Source organism: Malus domestica, chromosome 17, assembly GCF_042453785.1.
Source record: "Malus domestica chromosome 17, GDT2T_hap1".
Taxonomy (NCBI): domain Eukaryota; kingdom Viridiplantae; phylum Streptophyta; class Magnoliopsida; order Rosales; family Rosaceae; genus Malus; species Malus domestica.
In genome coordinates, this window is record NC_091677.1 from 24,750,828 (window position 1) to 24,753,081 (window position 2,254).

The 2,254-nt window shown below is 41.7% G+C and overlaps 1 protein-coding gene across 1 annotated transcript; it reads right to left on the reverse strand.

Annotated features, from left to right (window-relative positions):
* Positions 1 to 440: 440 nt before the first annotated feature.
* On the reverse strand, positions 441 to 749 carry LOC103440839 (calcium uniporter protein 2, mitochondrial-like). Its single transcript, XM_008379543.1, has one exon. The coding sequence runs from the start codon at positions 747 to 749 to the stop codon at positions 441 to 443; it is 309 nt and encodes a 102-aa protein (XP_008377765.1).
* Between the last annotated feature and the right edge of the window lie 1,505 nt (positions 750 to 2,254).

Sequence of the window (2,254 nt, forward strand, 5' to 3'; positions counted from 1 at the left end):
CAAGATTAGGATCTCTGGTGACTCCCAGTCCAACATTGTGAGGGAAAATAGTAGCATTGTAGACATTTTTGTGGCTGTGAACCGCATCAATCTCATAGATCATGGGAATCCCAAGACGCGTAGATATAGATCATTTTTGGAGGCCATTCACCAGATTGATCCACGTCTTAGCTGAAGCTTTTGGGGTTGGTACACTCCTACTACCACTAAGCACATTCCCAATGAAGTACTTGGTCATGACATCATGGGTCGCCACTGTGCGCTCGATCTGCGTCATTTGGCCAATATGGTCGGCCATAGTCATTTGCTTCATGAGGTCTCGGATTCTAGCATTCAATGGCTACTTTAGGTCTTTGTATTTGAAGTAGTCAGCTCCTGTCAGTCTTAGAGCTGATAGTAAACAGCAGTATAAGACCTGGTTTGTAGGTGAAGCTTTCCCTTCAGATCCGAACAAACTCCGAATACGATACCCAGCTTTTCTGGACTTCTCGAAGCTTCGATTTCACCGCTTCCAGCTGAGCCACCCTCAGCAGCTTATTTGTTTCCTCCGTCGTCAATCCTGATTTTTCCACTGGCAAGCTCTCCGGCTCAGGCTCCGGCGGAGCCAAACCATCCAATCGGATCTGATCCTGGCTAATGGCCATAACTTTGAGCTTCTCCATTAGGTTTTCCCTCATCGGTAAAGACCAGATCGCTGGCTTCTGGAAATTCCCCAACAACGGTCTCTTATGAAGGAACCTCCGGAACATGGTATTGTCACCCGGGTTGGGCGCGATGCTCGTCTCACAAAGCTTGGAAGCAGGCCTTCAACATGGTCAGCACGACTTTGCAACCACCCAAAAGCAGTGATCTTTATGAGAAATTGGCTACTGGGTTCTGCCGATTCGGCTCAGAAGATCGAGGGGAGGTGGGGATTGGAGGTTGGGGAAATGGGTGAGTTTGATTTTTTAGAACATGGGATTTTTGGGATTCTGTTGTGTTTGGTTGAAGGGAATGGATTGAACCTAATTGGGTGGTGATGCTAAATCTTGGTGGAGATTGAGAGTGATGGATTTGGTTTTTTGTGATTTTGCAGATTCACAGCAGAGGTGAAAAAATGAAAAAGAACCGACATAGTTTTTCGTGTCGATTCCTACAGACGGCGCCAAATGTTGAGGCACAAAACCGGAGGTCTTGGAACAACGTAAATCCGATCGTGAATCTGCAAGAAATGTAAATAACACAAGATGTATCATGGTTCACCCTAATGTTTGGGCTACGTCCACACTGATATTGTATTTCTCTGAGATGTTGAAGAGGATAGAGAGAGCTTCTCTGTTAGGATGAGAGCACTGAGAGGGTGAGGGTATGGCCTAAGAATTGGCCTCCCTTAATGAGGAGAGTGAGGGGTCCTTTTATAGAATAAGGGCTCCTCACTTATTACATATTTGCCCCTCCATTTATTACATAATTACACTTGAGTCCCCCGAGTATTTATACGAGGTCTAAATACGGGGTCCTAAGTATGGTACAAACAAGTTACAAATCATTCTAGAATGTCATTGGAGATATGTTTTATGTAAGTTACGTGTTCTATCGATAAGAACTCTGAGACGTGATTTGATCATTTTTATAAGCAACGATGGTTCGTGATGTCTCGATATTCGTGCTAGAGAGTCGTAGCGCGTACCTCAGGTGAGTGGGTCTTTTCCGTTTTATCGTATATATATGATTGATAATTTCACATGTACTTTTAAATTGATTTATGCATTTTATGCCATGTCATATATATTTATATATTCTAAAATACTATGATATGGTTGAGTTTTAGATTGCATCATGGCATATCCATATGCATATTACCTACATACTATTATTGTGAATGCTTTGAAGTGCTAAGGTGAATGCGAGATGTGTAGGTAAGTTTAGGTGAGTTTATTCTGTTTTTTTTAAATGATTGAGTTATGGCATGACTAGATTTGTGTTATATGCAACTCCAACACTGTCGTACAGGTTGCATTAGGCAACTTCAACTCATGTATTATCATAGATTGATTTATGAGTCGTACATGTTGCATTAGGCAACTCCGACTTGTGTGTCAACATAGATTGATGAGCACCTGATTTATTATGCTGCTGCTGATATGTAATGATTTGGAATATTTACGGATTTACTGTTGATTTACATTTGATTTCATACTTACACATGGTATGATTTTCTGAAAACTATACAGGCTTTACAGCGAGGGGTTATAACGTTTTAGAAGGTCTTTAT

Coding starts and splice junctions, on each gene's coding strand:
- LOC103440839 (XM_008379543.1), bottom strand. CDS start 749: ATGTTCCGGAGGTTCCTTCATAAGAGACCGTTGTTGGGGAATTTCCAG.